The sequence below is a fragment of the Harpegnathos saltator genome, unplaced genomic scaffold (assembly GCF_003227715.2).
Source record: "Harpegnathos saltator strain DR-91 unplaced genomic scaffold, Hsal_v8.6 scaffold25, whole genome shotgun sequence".
Taxonomy (NCBI): domain Eukaryota; kingdom Metazoa; phylum Arthropoda; class Insecta; order Hymenoptera; family Formicidae; genus Harpegnathos; species Harpegnathos saltator.
The window spans coordinates 1,788,456-1,811,712 of record NW_020230039.1 but is presented as its reverse complement, the minus strand read 5'-3'; the positions used below and the strand labels follow the sequence as shown (position 1 = coordinate 1,811,712).

General features: G+C 40.9%; 2 protein-coding genes across 3 annotated transcripts; one reads left to right on the top strand and one right to left on the bottom strand.

The window, feature by feature from the left end:
* Positions 1-317: 317 nt before the first annotated feature.
* On the bottom strand, positions 318-4,563 carry LOC105188164 (60S ribosomal protein L5). The gene is made up of 6 exons (XM_011149466.3): positions 4,418-4,563; positions 3,378-3,563; positions 3,139-3,273; positions 2,726-2,928; positions 2,466-2,643; positions 318-550 (listed from the first exon to the last, which is right to left on the bottom strand). Exons 1-6 carry the CDS (start codon positions 4,418-4,420, stop codon positions 362-364), a joined length of 894 nt encoding a protein of 297 aa, XP_011147768.1. The 5' UTR covers positions 4,421-4,563; the 3' UTR covers positions 318-361.
* Positions 4,564-14,108: 9,545 nt separating this feature from the next.
* LOC112588605 (uncharacterized) lies at positions 14,109-19,312 on the top strand. 2 transcript variants are annotated; one of them, XR_003112946.1, is made up of 3 exons: positions 14,112-14,645; positions 18,864-19,212; positions 19,297-19,312. XR_003112946.1 is itself a non-coding variant. In XM_025298995.1 (2 exons), exons 1-2 carry the CDS (start codon positions 14,314-14,316, stop codon positions 18,964-18,966), a joined length of 435 nt encoding a protein of 144 aa, XP_025154780.1. In that variant the 5' UTR covers positions 14,109-14,313; the 3' UTR covers positions 18,967-19,278. The 2 variants fall into 2 exon arrangements, 1 of the variants encoding a protein (XP_025154780.1); XM_025298995.1 differs by lacking the exon at positions 19,297-19,312 and having other exon boundaries at positions 14,109-14,645; positions 18,864-19,278.
* The last annotated feature ends 3,945 nt before the right edge of the window (positions 19,313-23,257 follow it).

Genomic DNA, 23,257 nt, shown 5'->3' with positions numbered 1-23,257 from the left:
TATTAATATTTATATTTTATATATATAATATTTGACAACGTTAAATTGACAAACAGATAAATTTATTGCTCAACAGCACAAAATAAAAAACAAAAGAATTTTATCATCAAATGGAAACAACACAAGATACACAAGATCAAATACTTGATTAATATATGCTATATTCATATTGTATTTATGGAATCTCATCAAAAAATTGAAGTATATAAAAGAAATAATTGAAATCATGTAAGAATAGAACTGCTGTTTTTAAATTTTTAATGATAATTGGCATAATAATTTTAAAAAATTCATTATTTATGATGTATATATTGGAATTAAAACAAATTCATTGTGTATCCTTTATTCTTTTTTTCATACATTATGTCTCTGCTTCTTCTAATGTCTGAAGAAAAGAAGCTTTCTTTTGAGCTACACGATTCTTTCTTTCTGATAATGATAACTTAGCGCGATTCCACCTTTTCTTAATTGGTTCTTTCTCTTTAACGATCTTCTCGTATTGCGGATTAACTCGAATGGCTTCATGAGCTTTCTTGTAGATGTCTTCAATCTAAATGAAAAACATATTTTTTTGTTTAATATCTATATATCTAGTTTTCCAAAAGTAACGGACCCCCTATCTCAGAATCTATGCGTTATAGGGAAAAATGACCTGAACAAAAGTTTTGGGGTTCATAAAGTTCTGTTTCTTTATGACTTCAAATTTGACCTTGACCTCGACCTTGAAAGTCATTTGGAGGTCAACTTGCGTTTTTTAAATCGAAACCCCTATTTTTTATTATACTGTTTTTTTTTTTCAATTAATTTGAACAACTTTGAAAGAATATATTATTATAATAGTGTCCTGACTTTTGTTAACTTACCGACTTTTGGAAATTTCAAAATCATCAAATTAACAAAAATTAGGGCACTATTATAATAATATATTTTTTCAAAGTTGTTCAAATTAATTGATAAAAAAATATATTGTAACAATATATTCTTGAGACTAAATAAAGCAAGAAAGTCTAGTACCACTTTTTCTTCCGCCAAATAATTAGCGAGATATCGTAAGTTAAATATTGAAAAAGTTATCAAGTTTTCCTCAAATATCTCAAAAAATATTAGGCAAATAAAAAAATGTTTTAGACAAAAGCTGTTCAAATCTATTAGTAGAAAAAAAACAATGTAATAAAAAATAGGGATTCCCATTTAAAAAACGCAAGTTGACAAATGACCATCAAGGTCGAGGTCAAGGTCAAATTTAAGGTCACAAAAAAAACGAAACTTTATGAACCCTAAAACTTTTGTTCGAGTCATTTTTTCCTATAATACATAGATTCTGAGATAGTGGGGCGTCCGTTACTTTTGAAAAACTTGGTATACATACAGGGTGCTAAATTTCAAATGTAACAGATAAAAATCTCGAAAACTATGAGATATTAAAAAAAGCTAAAACACGGATTCCATGATTTTGAAGGGAAAAGAGAATGGCATTATCAGTTCTTTATTTGGAGGACATTTTTAAGGTCAGTAGAAGGTCAACTTAATTTTTTTAAATAGAAAGCCCAACTTTTTATTATATCTTCTTTTTCTACCAATTAATGTTAACAACTTTTGTCTGAAACATTTTTTTATTTGCCTAATGTTTTTGAAAATATTTAAGGAAATCTTGGTAACTTTTTCAACATTTAACTTACGATATCTCACTAATTATTCGTCGAAAGAAAAAATAGTATTAGACTTTTTTACTTTATTTATTGTCAAGAATATATTACTATAATAGTGTCCTAACTTTTGTTAACTTATCGATATTTGGAAATTTCAAAATTATTAAATTAACAAAAGTTAGGGCACTATTATAATAATATATTCTTGATAGTAAATAAAGTAAAAAAGTCTAATACTATTTTTTCTTTTGACGAAGTTAGCGAGATATAAGTTAAATGTTGAAAAATGTACCAAATTTTCCTTAAATATTTCCAAAAATATTAGGCAAAAAGAAATGTTTCAGACAAAAGTTGTTAAAATTGGTAGAAAAAGATATAATAAAAAATTAGGCTTTCTATTTTAAAAAATTAAGTTGACCTTCAACTGACCTTGAAAATGCCCTCCAAATAAAGAACCAATAATGCCATTCTCTTTCCCCTTTAAAATCATAGAACACGTGTTTTAGCTTTCTTTAATATCTTTCATAGTTTTTGAGATTTTTTACTTGTTACGTTTGAAATTTAGCACCCTATATATACACACACACACACATATATATATATATACACACAGATTAATGGCAGTGTAACATAAGTCTACTTTGATAAATGCATATTAAAGCATGCATTTATATTTAATAACAAATGAAAATTAATGTTGTCCAACTGCGACACTACTTAAATTTATAATTTAAGTAGCAATTATAAGTTGGACGTATATTTTTATATATTAAGATAATTTATATATGTATTTGAAATAATATTTCAACTGCTTACATCGTTTGCAGAAATTCCATGCTTAATATATTGCGAAAATTGTCTCTTAAAGGCTTCATCATCCTCCTCTTCAAGAGTTCTCATATAGTTGGCAACATGCTGACCAAATATATGTTGCCTATGTGTTTCTGCATTGAACATCTTTGATTCGTTATCATAACCAGGGAATCTCTTAGTGCTATAAAATAAAATAAAAAATCATTGAAACAACTAAATTATAGGATATAATATTTTGGAAATCGTAAAACTAAACTTATTACCTATGGGGAATATCAAGGCCACCATCAACTGCACCTTTCATAGCACCAAAAACTCTTGCACCTGTTGTAGTACGCATTAAACCAGTATCCAGATAACATCTAAATGCACCTGGACCACTATCTAATTCCTCAATATTATATGCGTCACCAGATACCTCTGTGTTACCAACATACAAAGTATCCAGGCCTAGTTTCTTAAGCAACTAAGAAAACAAAACATTGATTTTAACATTGGCTAATTTCTCAATATAATCTACACATATTTGACAATTTTATTATCAGAATATAATAATTGGGAACTTTAATTTTCTTCAGTAAAACATCGAAGCGAGCTGAGATTATCATCATGTTAAAGATCATTTCATATGTTTTTATAAGTACATTTTGGAAATCAATTAAGAAAGATAACTTACTCTTCGTGCCAAAAGTAAACCAGTGCAATATGCAGATGCATAATTGGTAAGGCCTACTTTTACTCCATATTTTGGAAGTTCATGGCTATAAGCAGCACATACAATTCGATCTCCTTCAATCCTTGAATAGGCCACCTTATGATATATTAGTTATAATATATAATTCATATGAATTATAATATAAATTTAATATAAAATATTAAAAAATGAATTAAAGCTAAATATGTTATTCTATTTACCTGGCAAGTAATATCTTTGTTAGACAGTCGCACAATCAGCCTATACTTAGGAGTATTGTATTTATTTTTATCTTGTATAGTTAATCTCTTTCGAGCATAATAATCAGTTTTTCCTTGACGGCGCCTCTTGAATTTAACTTGGTATCGTTTAAAGTATTGCTTATTCTTAACTACTTTAACAAAACCCTATACAAAAATTCATAAAAATTAGAATCAGGTAAAAAATGATATAATTGAGATGAATCAGGATGTTTCTTCCGGATGGATATTGCGTTGTAATTCAGCTTTGTGCCGATGTTTCGCAAACATTGCAGCTTACATCATCAGGGCTAGGAGCTCCAATACTGGTACGATCACTAGTCCTGATGATGCAAGCTGCAATGTTTGCGAAACGTCGACACAAAACTGAATTATGACAGTATCCATCCGGAAGAATACATCCTGATTGTATCAATGGCCGCGAAAGTCTAAAAACTATTATAATCGAGATGATTTTGAACTACAATATCAGACTATTACAATATCCAGAATCAGAAGGATTTTTCCTCATTATTTATCATCATTGATAGAAATAAACTAAATATGTAGTAAAAATTGCCAACTAAATATCTTCCAATGAGATAAATTATATAATTAACATGGTTTATGGAACTTTCATACTATGCTATTTCCTTTAAAGACGTTCTCTGCAAATCTGCACACGTGAACACTTCCGCATTGGACATTTTGTACAAGATGTTTCATAAGAAATTATGATTGTAGGAAAATTACAGAAATTACTCAAAGATACATAGCACATATAAATTATATATATTTTGAAGCAACAAATAAATACCGAAATTATATAAAAATATAAAATGTATAAATCTTTTCGCAAAGAACGTGACTTCGAAATAATGATGAATCTGGCTGAAAAATAAGCATCATACTTTTTCGCTCATTTTTAATAATTGGCTCATATTTATTATAATTGAATTTATATTAAGGAAGAGATTAAAGAAAATATTCTTAATATTACGAAAAGATAACTTCAAACATACCATCTTGCCCGAATATCCCAACCCTTACGAGGGCACGCTCTTACGAGATAATGGCCGGTTGTCCACAGGATGTGACACGTTCACCTTCACCATGCAACGGAAGTTGGCTAGGAAATACTACGGTAGCCATTTCAGCATCTTGCTTAAGGCCCTCACACACAAACGAACTTACACCTGTATTCATAGTCAGGTCTAAAGGCTCGTCTACAATAGCTGTAAGAGTCAGGCTGTAAAGCTAAAGCTAAGACTCCATGTATGCGGTGAGCTGCGGCAAATGCTGCGATGACCAATCAGGAGGGAGGCGCAAGTCCGGTTGCGGCAAGCTCCGGCATGCGTCTGTCTCCTGATTGGTCACCGCAGCCGTTTGCCGGAGCTCACCGCATGCATGGAGTCTTAGCTTAAGGCTGTAACGTAAGCTGTCAGCGAATGAAAATATTTCATTTCGTGCCTTGCAACCTTACAGCCTTATTCTTACAGCTAATGTAGACGAGCCTTTATATTTAAGACTTCCTTAAGTTTATCTTCAGATAGTCTGTAGCCAATAAAATAATCCGTGCAGCATCTAAAGATGGATATAAGGAAGCCTCAAATATAAGGCCTGACCTTTGGTCTGTTCTTTGTAGCTGCACTGTTGAACTGGTGCAATAAGTTAAAGTGAGACAAATATAGATTTTCTCACTCTAGCTTATTGCACCAGTTCAGCAGTGCAACTACAAAGAACAGACCATATGAATACGGGTATTAAGCCAGCAGCACACGGTGCTTGTTTTCGTACTGGATTGCTTCCTGGATGAAAATATCGCATTCTGATTGATGCATTTCCATCCATCTTCAGAAATGTATTAGGTGTACAAATGAATAATAATCCAAATTATTTTAAGCAGTTATGAAATCAATTTTAAATTTAATAGATTTTCCCGCTCTTTTGTGATTATGCAATGTTGACATATAGCTATTAAAAAGAACATATAGTTTAGCGAAAGGCCCAACATAACCTTCAAAACTATTCAGTTCAGTACAGTCGAAAATGGCAACAGATAAGGTGCATATCCGATACTGCATTTTTTACGAATTCCAATAAGGAAAAAATGCTGCAAGAGCGTACGAATCGATTTGTTCCTTTCTCGGCGAAGGTGTTGTCGAAGGTATCGTATGTACGCATTTTGGTTTAAGCGGTTTAAAAGCAGTAATTTCAGTCTAATCGACAAACAACGCCTTAGAAGCCCTCCGAAGTGCAATAATGATGATTTGGAACAACTGCTCGCTGAGAATTCGGCACAAACACAAAAAGAGCTTGCAGAACAGTTGGGAGTAACGCAGCAAACGATTTCCAAACGCCTACATGAGATAGGAAAGATCCAAAAAGAAGGAAAATGGGTTCCGCATGAACTCACTGAAACCAACAAAAATCAACGAGTGGCAGCGTGTCTTTCTTTTCTCAATAAGCAGCGTCGAAAGTCTTTCTTGCGGAAAATCGTTACGGGCGATGAGAAATGGATACTCTATGACAATTCGAAACGCAGAAAGTCATGGGTAAATCCCGGCGAATCATCAAAATCGGTCGCAAAACTCAATCGCTTCGGAAAGAAGGTTCTTCTCTGCATTTGGTGGGATATCAAGGGCGTGCTTTATTATGAGTTGTTGGAACCGGGTGAAACAGTTACTGCGAACTGCTACCAACGTCAATTAATCTACTTGAGTCAAGAATTGGAACGAAAACGCCCGTATACTGGCAAAGGAGAACGTCCAGTGAAATTGTTGCATGACAACACCAGGCCACATATTGCTTCCAATATAAAAGACACCATAATGAGTCTTGGCTGGGACGTCTTGCAGCACCCGGCGTATTCACCAGATATTGCTCCATCCGATTATCACTTGTTCCGGTCGATGCAACACGCCTTATCCGATATGTACTTTCAATCAGTGGATGAGATCCGAAAATGGCTTGATGACTTTATCGTGTCCAAAGACGTAACATTTTTTCAAGATGGAATTCATCAGCTGCCTGAAAGTTGGCTTAAAGTTATAGAAAGCAACGACGAATACTTTGATTGAACAATTTAATTTACTTTCTTTTAAAATAAACCTTGAATGTAGTTGAAAAAATTGGATTATTCATTTGTATACCTAATACCAATCAGAACGCAGTATTTTCATCCAGCAAGCAATCCAGCACAAAAACCAGCATTGTGTGCCACTGGCTTTATACCCGTATTCATGAGGTTTGTTTTCTATTGCTGAACTGGCTGCACTAACTTGCACTTATTCTCTTCTTCTCTCCCTTTCTCCTAGATGTATATCTATTTCTTTTTATGTTCCCTGAATGTACACTAGTTCAACGATAAAAACAGACCTATAGTCCCGTATGCCACCAAAAGATTGTAACAGCATTGTGGAAACATTGCAGTGTAAGATTGCAACATTGCAGAAAAGCTGCAAAATGTTGCCACAACATTGCTGCAAGATTACAGCAACGATAAAATGTCTGCCTTAAGAAATATTGCAATACAACTTTGTAGCAATATTGCAATGCAATATGTATGCAATATTACTTTAGATCATATACATATAGTGTATACATTATTATACACGCGCTATTATACACAAATTGGCATAATCGCCTTAACATACAAAAGTAAAACCATTTTAGAACATATAGATCTCTTACGTAAAGTTTTAAAATATTACTTAAGTATTATTAGTACGTAAATAATACCATTGTATTCTAAACATTTCCGTAAGAGATCCACGTGTTCTACAATGGTTTCACTTTTATGTGTTAAGACAATTATGCCGACTTGTATACAATAGCTTAGTTGTAATCTTCTGTTTTGGGGATAATAAATAATGATACATATATCTTATATTTATATATACCCTGTATAAAATATTGAATTGAAACATATTAAAAAGTATTGACATTTTGAATACGTCTGAATTCTGCTTTCTGATCCGAAGAAAGGTATTGAAAAGTATTAGTTCCCATTAAATTTCATCGCGCTAAATGCGAGACGGCAGTGGTCAATGTTTCGCATTAAAAAGGATTCAATTCATTTCAAATATGCCCTGCATTCAATCGTAATCCATAATTTGCAAATGTGAACTTTCGCAATTGAAAAGTATTCACTTCTTCTCCTAATTGTTTTCGGATTCAGAGGCATACCAGATTTTCACGTTCTATTCACCGTCGCATTGAAAAATATTGGCCCGCAACCCAATCCTAGATTTCCGCAAGAATTCACGACGAAATCTCGTGAATGCGAAACAATATTTTTAAATATGACGTTTTATATAGAGTATTATTAAAATATTTTACTGATATTTGCTGTTATAATATTTATAATTATAAATACATAAACTTAAACAAAGTTATATAATACGTATAAGTATTTGTATTATAGCTATAAGTAAACAAAAAAGAATTATTTTTTATAATTAATATATAAACATTTTATATAAACCAAAAAGATTTATTTATTATAGCTACTATAAGCAAAAAAAAATAATTATCTTTGGTTGGCATCACAAATGTTTCCTTAAAATTCGAACAGATATAAAAAATATTTAATTGCCAGCTAATCAAGTCCCTCACAGCCATAGACATATAATATATAGACCGCGCATTCGCAACGTTTCCTTTGTCTGCACATGTTCAATATTAAGCCAGCGGCACAGGGTGCTTGTTTTTGTGCTAGATTGCTTGCTGGATGAAAATACTGCGTTCTGATTGGTACATTTCCGAAGATGGATGGAAATGCACCAATCAGAACGCAGTATTTTCATCCAGCAAGCAATCCAGCACGAAAACAAGCACCGTGTGCCGCTGGCTTTAGAAAGAGGTAACATGCTTTCGTAGAGCAGTCTGTCTCTTTCTAACGATGCGTGGTGGGGTATTTGGCGGCCTCCGCCTGTTTAGAGTGGAGTGTTATGTCTCCGGTTCTCCTTCTTTTCGTGAAACAAAGCATATGTAAACAAGACGATTGACATTAAAGATTATAAAACATATTTACTCATAATAGTATAATCATAACACAAAAAGTATAATCGTAACACAATGAGTCTATATTGTTGTGTATGCCGCAGTAATGCATATAAAAGTTATAAACAGATTATTTTCCACCGGTATGTAATTATACCCATCGTCATATGTCTATATTCATCATTTTTCCATACAAAATCGTCATTTCTCCATATGCGTGTATTTATATCAGACGTATTTTCTTCTCTTTGCCTTTCACAATTCCCCTTTCTCTATATTCTCCTACTTCTGTTTCCCCTGTCACGGAAGACTGCTTTACCCCCACGCATCGTTAGAAAGCGATAGATTACTCAACAAAAGCATGTTATCTCTTTCGAATATAGAACGCCCCCTCCGCTGAACGCGCGGTCTATTTATTATACATCTATGCTCACAGCACATTAAGGTCTTAATAAGGTTACTATAACCTTAAATTGTAAGATGGTAACATTAAAGCGTGGTCTACAATGGCCATAAGCAGTAAGGCCCGATCTACAATAGGTGAAGTAAGGAATAGGGCCGGTATTCATAGTCGGATCTTATATTTAAGACCGTCTTAAGTTTATCTTCAAACTCTGTACAAAGCATTTCATTGGCTATAGAGTATCTGAAAGTGAACTTAAGACGGTCTTAAATATAAGACCTGACTATGAATACCAGCCTAGGAGTAGAAGTAACGATGGTTACACGACATTTTCCCGAAAAGTAGAGGGGATAACGTTGGCATCAACGAAAACCTCTAGGCAACCTAATTTCAATTTCCGTCGATTAGTAACACTGTTCAAGTAGTAGTCTGCCAGTTTGTTGAATCTTTTTGACAGATGTGCGCGCGTGTTTATAATAAATATTTACGATCGTAATATTTTATAAATGTAAGTATAATATATATATATATATATATTACAACATTCATTTAAAATAAAATTAAGTAAAAATATTACAAATAAGAGAAAACGTAAAATTTAATAATATGAACGAAATGAAAAACAATGATATTATACGTATAAGTGGATTAATTATTATATGCAATTAAACAATTTGAGTTCTTCAATGTTTTAACGTATCTTGATAAATATTACTTATAGTTGTGACATCGTTCTTCGCATTTCTGTCATCGTCAATAACGGAATGAAGCCTATACAAGATGAAAGGAGCATTAATAATGAAAGAAGTAAATGGAAAATAGACAAATATATATCAGATAAGTAACAAATATTTTCATGAAAGAAAAGATTATGTATGTATGTGCTATCTGTAATTGTAGATGTTGTTGGATTGATTCTTTTCTTTGATTAATTTTTTTGTTCCAGCTTCCCAGCTAACCAGGAGCTTGTAAAATGTCAATAACCAGAGGAACAATAAGGAAAATTAAAAGAAGAATAAGAAGTATATTAAAGTATTTATTAAATAATTTCTTTTTTCCAACTAATTCAGATAATGAATGTAATATTAATAAAATATCTAAATTTTTAGTATCTTGGATTTTATACCAAATTGTTTGAATTTCATTTTCCCTCTGTTTTAATATATAATGCTCTGATCTCGCCCAGAAGTTTGGATGTTTCAGTTTACTTCGAATGTCTTTTTGATGTTCAATTAGATTAGCTATAAATAATATTAAATTATAAGAACAATAAAAATAATGAAAAAACAGTGTTTACAATAGAGCATTTACAATATACCTAAAAATTCAACTATTTTTGAATGTTTCTTTAGGCTTTCTCGTAATTCTCGGTTGTGCCTGTCAGAAATATTGTTCGTTCTGTGTAACTGTTGAAAAACACAAAATGAACGAGGTTTGAAGCCATTTAACCATGTCTCTCTATAATAATGAAAAAATGATCGAAGATATTTGCAATCATTAAATATTATTTTATAAATAATTTCGAAGGCTCCTTCTATTAAATCTTTCGGCAAAAAAGCCAAAGATATCAATAGTTTTAATGCGTCCCAACCTGATTCCTTTTTGTCGCCTTTTAGGATGTTGTGCTTCTCAGCATTATGTATTAAGGCCTGTAATAAGAATGTGGTATAAGGAAAATTGACATGTATTTCATGTTTATTGTTTTGTACATAGTTATCTTTTATTACCTGACTATAATAAAAGAAGCAGCCAATGACTTTAGCTCTGGGAAAAATCGTTTGTAATGCCTTTCGCTCGGCTTTTTCAAAATCTGATATTATAATTTCTGGTGCTAATTTAATTATGTGGATGACTTTCTGTAAAACATTTAAATAATCATCAAAAGTGCATCCTTCCATTATAGTGTAAACAATTGGAAATGTCTGAAATTTAAGAACAATTTAATTTACTCATTTATTTACATAGAATGATTTTGCAGGAAAATCAACTAATTATTAAATGAAGAAATGAATTAATTGTTTGCTTACGTTATTATCATATCTAATTATAATTGTCCACAATTGACAATTGTTTTCTTGAATTTGAGGAACTGTCTTAAATGTTCCATCCACAAAAATGGTTAGTTTGTCATTAATTATTGACATAACTGACTGCGCTAAAACGTTATCAATGGAAATAATCGCTTTGGTATTTTTTCCTTTCATTACAAAATCAACAATAAAAGAATCAGTTGTTTCTATTTTTAATAATTCTTTCCAATTTTCTTTATTTAAACAATATGTTAAATCATTTAAATTTTTTGGAATATTTCGAATACATTTTTTTTTATGTCTTTCGATTGATTTTTCTAAATTACCAATTTTTGTCAAATCTAATAAATGGTCGTATCTAGATATAAATAAACAAATTACTATTACAATTACAAATATAAAAATTACAATTATAAATAATAGGTACTCATCTTCATTAATAACATTTATTTGTTGTTTTCTATTTTATTGTTTTATACTCACTTCGAAATAATTCTTTTCTTTATTAATCTAGATGATTCAAATGCACATGATGCTTCAATTTCTTTACTAATCTCACATAATTGAAATATAGGTTTTTCATGTTCATGTTTTCCACTAACAATATAATTATCACTTACAATTTTTAATTTTGCTTTACATTGCACTTTATTTTTACGAAAACTACATAATATCTATGAAAAAATCATTCATAATTAAATACATCAAATATATGAAATAAATCTAATACATAAATACATGAAATTATTCATAATTAAATACATTAATACATCAAATACTGATACGCTTCTGTGCTGATTACGTAAATTAATAAAAAATTATCTTCGGAATAATTTTTACAAAACTATATAATGAATTAAATAAAAATTTAGATAGATTCTCAAAAATTAATAACTGTGATTCAAAAGAAGATAGTTTATACGATTAAACAATTATTAAATTATAAGCTGTTTTTCTATTCATAAATCAGATTTTTTATGGTATAATTTAATGAATTAATCTGCTTACATTGTATCCCTATAGGATATATTATAATGGAAATGATATCCCTCGTATTTTAATTTTGGATGTTGTATTCTTTTATTGCACTCAGTATTGCACTTCTTTTTTTCTGTCATCTCGAAATATAATATACGATAATAATAGTACAATAAACAATGGCATTCACCATAATACCACTGTAAGAGTGCAAAAAGACAATCGGGAAAAACAGAATCATAATGAAGCACAATATTTGATTTCGAAAAAGTTGAAAAATATTACAGACTTCTTCACCGCATCACAGAAATTTAAAATAAAAATCATAAAAGAAAGTTTTAAAGAAACGATTAGTAAGAAACGATGAAAAAAAAATGATGAAGACAATCTATTTATAATTTGTAATATAATTTATAATATATAATATAATTATAATTTATAATATATATATTATATATATATATTATAATATATATATTATAATTTATAATTTGTAATTAGTATATTTACACATAAACACAAATATTTACTGGACTTGACAAGTATTCTAATACTGAACAATCTATTAAACGTTAAAGAAAAAAAATATTAAACAGATTTCAAAAAATCTTAATATGATTTACATGACATGATGATCTTAATATGATTTACTTATAAGAAAAAAACATGGTAGGAAATATTAATAATGGATGCAACAAACTCTTATATTGTTGACTATATGATTATAAATAACAACATAAAAGCTGTTCTTATTGATAAAAGTAACAATCAATTACAAATATAATTAATGAAAAATTAACTATTTTTCCTGATGAATGTTTGTGACAGTACTCCAACTACAAATATCAATTACAAAAAATTACAATGAGACATGATAGAATGAATAAAATAATTTATCATTTCATTCATTATTAGTAATTAGTTCATTTAATTGTAAAATATCTTTACATTGTATGTAAATATATGAGTAAATTTAATTGCGCTCAAAGTTCAAATATGTCCAACTCTGTACACAATAATGGAAGAACATAATACCAAAAATTATGTATTATATTAGATGTGTATATATTATATTATACGTGTTAAGAAAGATAATAAATTTTATAAACATTAGATCTGATAAAGATCTATAAAGCTAATAAATCTCTATGAACTTCTATGAGACATCCACAATTCTTATCGAAATCAGAGTATGATACCTTCAAACAGAAAGAAGTTGAAGTCCAAAAAATTTGGAATAAAATCCAAGAAATCTAAATTTTTAATATTTTATTAATATTACATTCATTATCTGAATTAGTTGGAAAAAAAGAAATTATTTAATAAATACTTTAATATACTTCTTATTCTTCTTTTAATTTTCCTTATTGTTCCTCTGGTTATTGACATTTTACAAGCACTCCTGGTTAGCTGGGAAGCTGGAACAAAAAAATTAATCAAAGAAAAGAATCAATCCAACAACATCTACAATTACAGATAGCACATACATACATAATCTTTTCTTTCATGAGAATATTTGTTACTTATCTGATATATATTTGTCTATTTTCCATTTACTTCTTTTATTATTAATGCTCCTTTCATCTTGTATAGGCTTCATTCCGTTATTGACGATGACAGAAATGCGAAGAACGATGTCACAACTATAAGTAATATTTATCAAGATACGTTAAAACATTGAAGAACTCAAATTGTTTAATTGCATATAATAATTAATCCACTTATACGTATAATATCATTGTTTTTCATTTCGTTCATATTATTAAATTTTACGTTTTCTCTTATTTGTAATATTTTTACTTAATTTTATTTTAAATGAATGTTGTAATATATATATATATATATATTATACTTACATTTATAAAATATTACGATCGTAAATATTTATTATAAACACGCGCGCACATCTGTCAAAAAGATTCAACAAACTGGCAGACTACTACTTGAACAGTGTTACTAATCGACGGAAATTGAAATTAGGTTGCCTAGAGGTTTTCGTTGATGCCAACGTTATCCCCTCTACTTTTCGGGAAAATGTCGTGTAACCGTAACGATTTTGGCGTAAAGATGCTTACGCTAGTCCTGTCTACTATACGATGCAATAGAAAGGATAAGCCAATCAGAACGCAGGAGGAAAATTGTATCGACTGTGCAGGTGGTCCGATTGGACACATCACGATTGTACACAGGACACAGAATAATGATTGGTTGGATCTAAAATTCACCAGATAGAGCTTTACACCGGTTGGTTATGTCCAATCGTGTAGGCAATCGAGGTCCTCTCGAGTGTGCGAGAGTCGATTAATTTTGCAGGAGTGTGAACTACGTTCATTTAGTTTATAAAGTATATATTCATAAAATAATTTTTAGTATTGGTAATAAACAAAGAATTTAGCTAAATAATACGAAAAATTACGAAGACGATATGCTGGATTGTGCTTTTGTAACACCGATATCTCTATCGAACCAATAAACCTCAGTGAATAGAGAGGTTATTTGCGAAATGGAGTTTAATGAATTAATTTTAGCAAGTATTTCCGTTATTATATGGCACCATCAATTAATATTAGAATGGAAACGACGAAAAGAAAGACGAGAACATCGTAAAAGAAGGAGATGGTGGATTCGTCCCATAAATCAATTTAAAGTTCAACAAGGTTATCAGACAAATCTTGTAAGAGAAATGGAGACGCAAGACCATGATGTATTTTTTCAAAATTTTCGCATGTGGCCAGAGCATTTTAATTGGCTACTTAATCAAGTGCAAGATAAATTATTAAAGCGAAGCAGGAGGACTCCATTGTGTCTTAAACTGCGTTTACAGGTGACACTCTTGTAAGTAAAATCTGAAATAATTTTATTGTGTGTGCGTGCGTGCGTGCGTGCGTGCGTGCGTGCGTGCGTGCGTGCGTGCGTGCGTGCGTGCGTGCGTGCGTGCGTGCGTGCGTGCGGGGGGGGGCGTGGCGTGGTGCGTGCGTGCGTGCGTGCGTGCGTGCGTGCGTGCGTGCGTGCGTGCGTGCGTGCGTGCGTGGCGTGCGTGCGTGCGTGCGTGCGTGCGTGCGTGCGTGCGTGCGTGCGTGCGTGCGTGGGCGGTGCGTGCGTGCGTGCGTGCGTGCGTGCGTGCGTGCGTGGGCGTGCGTGCGTGCGTGCGTGCGTGGCGTGGCGTGCGTGCGTGCGTGCGTGCGGGTGCGTGCGGGTGCGTGCGTGCGTGCGCGTGCGTGCGTGCGTGCGTGCGTGCGTGCGTGCGTGGCGTGCGTGCGTGCGTGCGTGCGTGTGCGTGCGTGCGTGCGTGCGTGCGTGCGTGCGTGCGTGCGTGCGTGCGTGCGTGCGTGCGTGCGTGCGTGCGTGCGTGCGTGCGTGCGTGCGTGCGTGCGTGCGTGCGTGCGTGCGTGCGTGCGTGCGTGCGTGCGTGCGTGCGTGCGTGCGTGCGTGCGTGCGTGCGTGCGTGCGTGCGTGCGTGCGTGCGTGCGTGCGTGCGTGCGTGCGTGCGTGCGTGCGTGCGTGCGTGCGTGCGTGCGTGCGTGCGTGCGTGCGTGCGTGCGTGCGTGCGTGCGTGCGTGCGTGCGTGCGTGCGTGCGTGCGTGCGTGCGTGCGTGCGTGCGTGCGTGCGTGCGTGCGTGCGTGCGTGCGTGCGTGCGTGCGTGCGTGCGTGCGTGCGTGCGTGCGTGCGTGCGTGCGTGCGTGCGTGCGTGCGTGCGTGCGTGCGTGCGTGCGTGCGTGCGTGCGTGCGTGCGTGCGTGCGTGCGTGCGTGCGTGCGTGCGTGCGTGCGTGCGTGCGTGCGTGCGTGCGTGCGTGCGTGCGTGCGTGCGTGCGTGCGTGCGTGCGTGCGTGCGTGCGTGCGTGCGTGCGTGGCGTGCGTGCGTGCGTGCGTGCGTGCGCGTGCGTGCGTGCGTGCGTGCGTGCGTGCGTGCGTGCGTGCGTGGCGTGCGTGCGTGCGTGCGTGCCGTGCGTGCGTGCGTGCGTGCGTGTGCGTGCGTGCGTGCGTGCGTGCGTGCGTGCGTGCGTGCGTGCGTGCGTGGTGCGTGCGTGCGTGCGTGCTGCGTGCGGTGCGTGGCGTGCGTGCGTGCGTGCGTGCGTGCGTGCGTGGCGTGCGTGCGTGCGTGCGTGCGTGGCGTGCGTGCGTGCGGGTGCGTGGCGTGCGTGCGTGGCGTGCGTGCGTGCGTGCGTGCCGTGCGTGCGTGCGTGCGTGCGTGCGTGCGTGCGTGCGTGCGTGCGTGCGTGCGTGCGTGCGTGCGTGCGTGCGTGGCGTGCGTGCGTGCGTGCGTGCGTGCGTGCGTGCGTGCGTGCGTGCGTGCGTGCGTGCGTGCGTGCGCGTGCGTGCGTGCGTGCGTTGCGTGTGCGTGGCGTGCGTGCGTGCGTGGCGTGCGTGCGTGCGTGCGTGCGTGCGTGCCGTGCGTGCGTGCGTGCGTGCGTGCGTGCGTGGCGTGCGTGCGTGCCGTGCGTGCGTGCGTGCGTGCGTGCGTGCGTGCGTGCGTGCGTGCGTGCGTGCGTGCGTGCGTGCGTGCGTGCGTGCGTGCGTGCGTGCGTGCGTGCGTGCGTGCGTGCGTGCGTGCGTGCGTGCGTGCGTGCGTGCGTGCGTGGCGTGCGTGCGTGCGTGCGTGCGTGCGTGCGTGCGTGCGTGGCGTGCGTGCGTGCGTGCGTGCGGTGCGTGCGTGCGTGCGGTGCGTGCGTGCGTGCGTGCGTGCGTGCGTGCGTGCGTGCGTGCGTGCGGTGCGTGCGTGCGTGCGTGCGTGGCGTGCGTGCGGTGCGTGCGTGCGTGCGTTGCGTGCGTGCGTGCGTGCGTGCGTGCGTGCGTGCGGGTGCGTGCGTGCGTGCGTGCGTGCGTGCGTGCGTGCGGCGTGCGTGCGTGTGCGTGCGTGCGGTGCGTGCGCGTGCGTGCGTCGCGTGCGTGCGTGCGTGCGTGCGTGCGTGCGTGCGTGCGTGCGTGCGTGCGTGCGTGCGTGCGTGCGTGCGTGCGTGCGTGCGTGCGTGCGTGCGTGCGTGCGTGCGTGGTGGCGTGCGTGCGTGCGTGCGTGCGTGCGTGCGTGCGTGCGTGGCGTGCGTGCGTGCGTGGCGTGCGTGCGTGCGTGCGTGCGTGCGTGCGTGCGTGCGTGCGTGCGTGGCGTGCGTGCGTGGCGTGCGTGCGTGCGTGCGTGCGTGCGTGCGTGCGTGCGTGGTGCGTGGTGCGTGCGTGCGTGGCGTGCGTGCGTGCGTGCGTGCGTGCGTGCGTGCGTGCGTGCGTGCGTGCGTGCGTGCGTGCGTGCGTGCGTGCGTGCGTGCGTGCGTGCGTGCGTGCGTGCGTGCGTGCGTGGCGTGCGTGGCGTGCGTGCGTGCGTGCGTGCGTGCGTGCGTGCGTGCGTGCGTGCGTGCGTGGTGCGTGCGTGCGTGCGTGGGCGTGCGTGCGTGGGCGTGCGTGCGTTGCGTGCGTGCTCGTGCGTGCGTGGCGTGCGTGCGTGCGTGCGTGCGTGCGGTGCGTGGGCGTGCGTGCGTGCGTGCGTGCGTGCGTGCGTGCGTGCGTGCGTGCGTGCGTGCGTGCGTGCGTGCGTGCGTGGCGTGCGTGCGTGCGTGCGTGCGTGCGTGGTGCGTGCGTGCGTGCGTGCGTGCGTGCCGTGCGTGCGTGCGTGCGTGCGTGCGTGCGTGCGTGCGTGCGTGCGTGCGTGCGTGCGTGCGTGCGTGCGTGCGTGCGTGCGTGCGGGTGCGTGCGTGCGTGCGTGCGTGCGTGCGTGCGTGCGTGCGTGCGTGCGTGCGTGGTGCGTGCGTGCGGTGCGTGCGTGCGTGGCGTGCGTGCGTGCGTGCGTGCGTGCGTGGTGCGTGCGTGCGTGCGTGCGTGCGTGCGTGCGTGGCGTGCGTGCGTGCGTGCGTGCGGTGCGTGCGTGCGTGCGTGCGTGCGTGCGTGCGTGCGTGCGTGGCGCGTGCGTGCGTGCGTGGCGGTGGCGTGCGTGGCGTGGCGTGCGTGCGTGGCGTGCGTGCGTGCGTGCGTGCGGTGCGTGCGTGCGTGCGTGCGTGCGTGCGTGCGTGCGTGCGTGCGTGCGTGCGGTGCGTGCGTGCGTGCGTGCGTGCGTGCGTGCGTGCGGTGCGTGCGTGCGTGCGTGCGTGCGTGCGTGCGTGCGTGCGTGCGTGCGTGCGTGCGTGCGTGCGTGCGTGCGTGCGTGCGTGCGTGGCGTGCGTGCGTGCGGTGGCGTGCGTGCGTGCGTGCGTGGCGTGCGTGCGTGGCGTGCGTGCGTGCGGTGCGTGCGTGCGTGCGTGCGTGCGTGCGTGCGTGCGTGCGTGCGTGCGTGCGTGCGTGGGCGTGCGTGCGTGCGTGCGTGCGTGCGTGCGTGCGTGCGTGCGTGCGTGCGTGCGGTGCGTGCGTGCGGTGCGTGCGTGCGTGCGTGCGTGCGTGCGTGCGTGCGTGCGTGCGTGCGTGTGCGTGCGTGCGTGCGTGCGTGCGTGCGTGCGTGCGTGCGCGTGCGTGCGTGCGGTGCGTGCGTTGCGTGCGTGCGTGCGTGCGTGGCGTGCGTGCGTGCGGTGCGTGCGTGCGTGCGTGCGTGCGTGCGTGCGTGCGTGCGTGCGTGCGTGCGTGCGTGCGTGCGTGCGTGCGTGCGTGCGTGCGTGCGTGCGTGCGTGCGTGCGTGCGTGCGTGCGTGCGTGCGTGCGTGCGTGGCGTGCGTGCGTGCGTGCGTGCGTGCGTGCGTGGCGTGCGTGCGTGGCGTGCGTGCGTGCGTGCGTGCGTGCGTGCGTGCGTGCGTGCGTGCGTGCGTGCGTGGCGTGCGTGCGTGCGTGCGTGCGTGCGTGGCGTGCGTGCGTGCGTGCGTGCGTGCGTGCGTGCGTGCGTGCGTGCGTGGCGTGCGTGCGTGGCGTGCGTGCGTGCGTGGCGGTGCGTGCGTGCGTGCGTGGCGTGGCCGTGGCGTGCGTGGCGTGGCCGTGCGTGCGTGCGTGCCGTGGCGTGGCGGGTGGGGGCGTGGGGGCGGGTGCGTGCGTGCGTGCGTGCGTGGCGTGCGTGCGTGGCGTGGCGTGCGTGGCGTGCGTGCGGTGCGTGCGTGCGTGCGTGCGTGCGTGCGTGTGTGTATAACATTATTATGTTGTTCTTGCAGATATCTGGCTCTAGGAGACTCTATTTTAAGTAAATATACTGAGTTTCGCATAGGGAGATCAACAGTGTACACGATAATCCTTGAGACCTGCCAAGCAATTTGAGAAGCATTACAACCAACTTTTCTCCCAACTATGGATAAAAATTCATGGAATACAGTGGCACAGGGATTTATGGATAAATGGCAGTTCCCTAATTGCGTCGGTGCCATTGATGGGAAACACATACGCATTAAAGCCCCTCCTATGTCAGGATCCCAATTTTACAATTATAAAGGATTTTTAGCATGGTAATTATGGCTGCTTGCGATGGAGAATATAAGTTTACATGGGTGGATATTGGGCAGTACAGTATGTAATCATAGCAGTATATCTCATAATCTAAATATATAGTTATAGTGCATGTAGAAATGCATGTCATGTTTCTGTTTATAGGTTCATTGAATGATGGTAAAAAATTAATTTAAACCATACATCCATGTAAAAATACGTTAAATATAGAATTGTGTGTTTCATTTAAATGTTTTTATTTATTAAAATTGATATTGTGACGTGGCAGCCGTGGAGGCGCCCGTCACAATATGGCAAACCCTATATCGCGAGGCGGGGGGGGGGGGGAAGAGGTCCTAAGGGTGACGCGAATTACAAAGGATCCTCCCCCGAAATCGTAATTAGTTATTATTAGTGGTAAGAGCGCGCAGGTGTGACGGTCCCGCGTCCCCGAGCTTTGTGCCCCTGGACCTCCTGCGCCGACCATCAAGACCGGAGGAGCCAGGAGGGAAAAGAGAACGTCACCCATCGCCAGGACAGCCACATCAGGTGAATGCTCCCCATTATCTTTCTTATTATCGACTCCCGTATCGCCTCAAAAGATTCTCGCTGCCGTTTTCGTTGTCCACAGGCCAGTAGGAATATCGAACAAAAATACCGTCGCTCCCGTGCTCGACGCGTGATCGAGTACGAGAAAAATCCGGTCTAGGCGCACGTGAAGACAGCGGAAGCGCGAGAGAGAGAGCGCGCGCGCGAGAGTGAGACCGAGCATCCGCCCCGCGGATCGAAAACAGATCCGCGGAAGGATTCCCGTACTGGGAGAGCAAACGAGGAACGGGGAGAGAAGAGCCTCTACCCAAAACAAAGGATAGACAAGGAAGAAAGGAGGAGATCTGTTTTGTAGAAATAAAAGAGAGGATTACCGCTTTCGCTCTCTCTGATATCGCCAGTCTGCTTCCGATTATTATGGATTGCTTATCGTTAGTTACCGACTATCGCTGTGGAAAAGAGATTTGTTTTGGCCGTTAGCGAGAGACAAAGTTTTGTGTTCCACTCGCCCAAGGAGGTACCGTCGGTGGCTGTGTTACGCCAGAGCGAGCGGAGGAAGGAGGACGAAGGACCACGCCGCCACGAGGCTCCCGACTGTGTAAGACCGTCCACCTATTTTTCTCTTTCGGTGTCCCGTGCGTACCGTGTCTCGGTTACTATTTGTGAGCGCAGAGCAAGTCTCGAACTCGCGAAAGAACGCAGCGAGGTGTATCGTATCAAGAGGTCGGACCGTACCGATTCCCGTGACACAATAAAAGTGAGATAATCCAAACGCTCAGTGCCACTCTTTGTTTCCCGATAACTTCCCGGATTTCCAATCGAACCCTCCCGTCTACCGACTATAATTCCCCTAGAGCTACCGAGTCCGTCGAACTCTCACGTCGTGGCCGGCCGTTAATTACACAAGTATACACGGTTTTGGACCTGAGCAACCAAAAGCTGTTTCTAAGGTAATTTGGGGCGCTGAATCCGAATCTTCAATTCGTTTTTTAAGATTGGTTCTAGTTTTTGAGATATTCAATAAATTCATTTTTTATTATTTTTGACAATTAATGGCTATTTTATTCAATTAAAAGTTATAAATCAGAAATGAAGAGCAGTAAAACTGAGTCGTTTGTATTGTTTGGGGTCCGTTTCATACATTAGAGTCCAACAGTAGTCGCTCATCATGCCACCATCCCAAAATCCTTGGTATCGTCTTTCGATTTTCGCCATATCTTGGTGTAGCCGCTCTCCTTGCTCGTCGCTCGTATCGCCTAAGTTTCCAGGGAAAAAATCGAGATGTGAATGCAGGAAATGAATTTTGAGAGACATTCGAGCTCCAATCTTGCGGTAATTTTGCAACAAATTGCGGATTATTTGAAAAACGGTAGAAGCGCCTGATTTCTGTTTCTATATACAGTGACTTTTGTTCGAGTGTCAAGATATTTCCACTCCTGCAACCGTGATGCAAGCAACTCTGCTTTTTGTTTCGATAAATTCAAATCACGAATCAAATCACTGAGTTCACTTTGCGAAATTAAATGCTTCTCTTTCATGACAAAATCGCTTCCACTGCTCGACGGCGATGAAGTCGAAGTTGCCTGAGCATTTGTATTGGATGAGTGCAAAAGTTCGTGCGGAGTTTGTGAGTAAAAGTCACACAGTGATTAGGCAAACAAAAATCTTTATTCAATCAATGATATATTCTCCATCGTTTTCTATAATCTTTTCCCAACGTTCTGGCAGCATACGGATGCCTCGATCATAAAAACTGCGCGGTTTAGATTCGAAGAACGAAGAGACGCCGTTTTTTAAGGCCTCCAAAGAGTCAAAGTTTTTTCCATTTAAATAATTTTGCAATGACCGGAACAAGTGATAGTCAGATGGTGCGATATCAGGAGAATACGGTGGATGCGTTAAGACATCCCATTTCAGGCTCTTCAGTTTGCGCAGCGTCTTTTTCGAAACGTGCGGTGTGACGTTGTCGTGATGAAAGACGACTCCCTTGCGATTTGACAAAATCGGGCGTTTCTCTTTTATTTCTCGATTCAGATTGGTTAATTGGCGACAGTACTTGTCCGAATCAATCGTTTCGCTAGCGGGGAGAAGCTCGAAATAGATTATGCCCTTGCAATCCCACCAAACAGAGAGCATCACCTTCATCGGGTGCAAACTGGCCTTTGGCATTGCGTCACCATGCTCACCTGATTGTTTCCATGTTCGTTTGCGCTGAACATTGTTGTAGAGGACCCATTTCTCATCGCCCGTCGTCACTAGTCGATCCAAAAACGACTCGTTATTGAGCCGCCCGAGTAAAGAAACGGCTGCAGAAATTCGCTTGATTTTGTTCTTCTCGGTCAGCAAATGGGGCACCCATATATCGAGCTTCAAATCGAATCCCATCTTTTTTAAACGCCGAAAAGCGGTTGATCGGTCAACGTTTAGTGCTGTAGCAACTTGTTCTGTTGAAATTCGCGGATTATTGAGCACTAAAGTACGCAAAACATCGTCATCAAGGTCACCAGATGTCAGAAGGTCGACCAGAGCGTGGCTCGTCTTCAAGGTTAAATTCTCCGCGCCGAAATTTAGCAAACCATTTTTCCACAGTTCGTTTAGCTGGTGCTTCATCCTGATAAACATCCTGAATGTTTTTTACGGCTGCGGCAACGTTTATTCCCTTCCGAAACTCGTAAAGCATAACATGCCGTAAATGCACCTTATCGATACTCATTTTTAAAGTGATATTTCTCGAAGCAGTTTGTATGAAAACAAATGATTTTTTTTTTAATAACAGCTGAAGACGTCACCTTTCCAACGTTATATAATATGTAGATGGAAGTATTAATGACAACACTTTACGACGCTTATAACTCCATCTATTGAAACTCCGCACGAACTTTTGCACTCACCCAATACTTATACCTGGACAAACTGGCAATGGCTCATTGCTCGTACGTGGAACTGGCTTGGACACTGATGATACGTCAGGATATTTACACTGTGCTAGTTTTTTTGCATTTATACCGACGACATTCATCAAGCAAAAGTAGCAATCATCTATATGATTTTTTAGTTCTCTCCATAGCATTGGCAATGAAAATGAAAAGTACACATTTTCACCGAGTGACCACTTGTACAGCTTTGTTCTGCATGCGTTACAAAAACATTTCGGCACCCACGGCTTGTTAGTGTTTGCTACAGAGAAACCAAAGTAATGCAGATACGCATCTCTGAGCGCATTTGTCATTATTTTGCCGCTTTTCCCGAGCATATAACATCCGCAAACGTAACAAAAACACTTTGAATCGACTTTGCAACGCTGTCTCTGCATTTTTACACGTTCTTAAACAAAAACAATACCATTCGAATACAATTGAAATGATTTTTCTAGCGACGCCCTCATGAGAGTCGTTATGACAGCGCAATGCTGCCAACATGCGAGAACTCGAAAACTAGAACCAATCTTGACAAACGGATTGAAGATTCGGATTCAGCGCATCAAATAACGTTAAGAATCGTTCTTACCTGCTCGGGTCCAAAAGTTGACCGGAATTTGTAAATTTGACTTTGTTTGTAAACCAACACGAAAAAGGAA

Bases quoted from the DNA above. Each gene is read 5' to 3' on its own strand.
- LOC105188164 (XM_011149466.3), bottom strand. The intron at 2,644-2,725 runs GTAATAAGTTTA...TTTATTTTATAG, and splicing joins GGCCTTGATATTCCCCATAG to CACTAAGAGATTCCCTGGTT. The intron at 551-2,465 runs GTAAGCAGTTGA...TTTTTCATTTAG, and splicing joins ATGGAATTTCTGCAAACGAT to ATTGAAGACATCTACAAGAA.
- LOC112588605 (XM_025298995.1), top strand. From the start codon at position 14,314: ATGGAGTTTAATGAATTAATTTTAGCAAGTATTTCCGTTATTATATGG. The intron at 14,646-18,863 runs GTAAGTAAAATC...TTGTTCTTGCAG, and splicing joins CGTTTACAGGTGACACTCTT to ATATCTGGCTCTAGGAGACT.